The 1,478-nt window shown below is 40.5% G+C and overlaps 2 protein-coding genes across 2 annotated transcripts in view; both read left to right on the forward strand.

Moving 5' to 3' along the window:
- HELRODRAFT_168151 (hypothetical protein) overlaps nt 1–510 on the forward strand; it is a gene marked incomplete at both ends in the record, with an annotated part of 3,241 nt that extends 2,731 nt beyond the window's left edge. Inside the window, one exon of the mRNA XM_009013826.1 lies at nt 129–510. Coding sequence (XP_009012074.1) covers nt 129–510 — 382 coding nt within the window. The remainder of the gene's footprint in view (nt 1–128) is intronic.
- A 336-nt stretch (nt 511–846) lies between these two features.
- On the forward strand, nt 847–1,239 carry HELRODRAFT_168152 (hypothetical protein; the record flags this gene model as incomplete). Its single annotated transcript, XM_009013827.1, has 1 exon — nt 847–1,239. One exon carries the CDS (start codon nt 847–849, stop codon nt 1,237–1,239), a length of 393 nt encoding a protein of 130 aa, XP_009012075.1.
- Between the last annotated feature and the right edge of the window lie 239 nt (nt 1,240–1,478).

Here is a 1,478-nt window from a genome sequence, read left to right on the forward strand (position 1 = left end):
ATTGGAAACAGCTCAAATGAAAGCAACTAGACTGATTTCAAGAATGTTTCGTAGCACATCCAAAAAAGTTGTGTTTTGTAAAGCAAACCTCTCACCATAATATAGTAGATGGAAAATATTTGTACAAGGACAACAATAAGGTGGTACAACTGTGGTCAAGAGGACGAGGGTAAAAACTTGGCAGATCAGACGACAAAGTTACGCCTTAAAAATACTAATTTTCGTCAATCTTGCTACAGTCCAGTACTGCAAAAAGTAAATCAACTACCTGCCAAAAATAAACAAATGAAAGATGATGAGTATCAACCGCCATGGAATCTTACAAAACCAAACATCAAAATATCCAAAGGAGATAATGACCGACTGGCGTACGTGAATGAGACCACGAGTACAGCTCTGAAGTCGGATGTGCAGGTTCACGTGGATGCGAATGGTTCTGCTGACCCAGGTACGAAGATTGGTGGAGCAGGCAGGCATTGCAGTTTTCAACAAACATTCTCTGATAAGTAGTTACGGGATCAGTGCAAGAGAATAGGGCAGCAGTTATGAAGCAGAACTGGCTGCTCTGATGAAAGCTGGAAAGTGGTTGAAAGAAAATTAAGAGTGGAAATCAGTCGCGATCCTCATCGGCGGTAAAACTGTTATCAACATGTTAAAGAAATACGACACTGGAAATCACGGGATAGAACTATTAGCTAAAGATCTGAACGAATTGACCAAGAATGAAAACAAAGTAGTCTCAGCATGAATACCCGGTCACCGTGGAATTACCGGTCAGGATAAGGCAGATGAAGAAGGAAAACTTTCTCGACACGCGGGGGGCAAGAGGGTTGCAAGTCAAAAAAGATGCTACAGTTGATATCTGAGGATCAATGTGAACACAAGGAAATCTCTCATCCGAGGTGTAAAGCGGCATACGATCGACCCCTGCTGGAGGTGGAAGAGTCTCTCAACAAATCAGAGCGTACTAATCTCAGTTGCTTCAGCAGAGGACATCGCCTGGAATTGAAAAACTATATGCATAGAATCGGCCTCAGTGATGAAGCAGCATGCAGACTGTGTGGGACAAAAGTGGAAGATATGGAACATCTGTTGACCCGATTCAAACAGCTGACGGATCTGAGAATCAGATACGATTTGAAGGGAAGGCTGGAAAAACTGACCACACCACCCTCTATTGCTGTTAAATTATTCATTGATACTTTTTGCACGTTGGTGGGAAACTTAACTGGGAAGTGAACCACAACAACAACAAAAACAACAACAACAACAACAACAATAATAATTAACCAAACATCCATGTTAACAGTATGGCTAAGAGCCTTATCATCAATTCGAACAAAAATAAAACAACATCAGTTTAAATAACAACAACAAAAATTTCATCAACAATTCAATGATTATGATAAATCGTCTCTTCAACTTATTTATCAACGCGCTCATCACCAACATCTCCATTATCATCATCATCATCATCA

This window comes from Helobdella robusta, assembly GCF_000326865.2.
Source record: "Helobdella robusta unplaced genomic scaffold HELROscaffold_12, whole genome shotgun sequence".
Lineage (NCBI taxonomy): Eukaryota > Metazoa > Annelida > Clitellata > Rhynchobdellida > Glossiphoniidae > Helobdella > Helobdella robusta.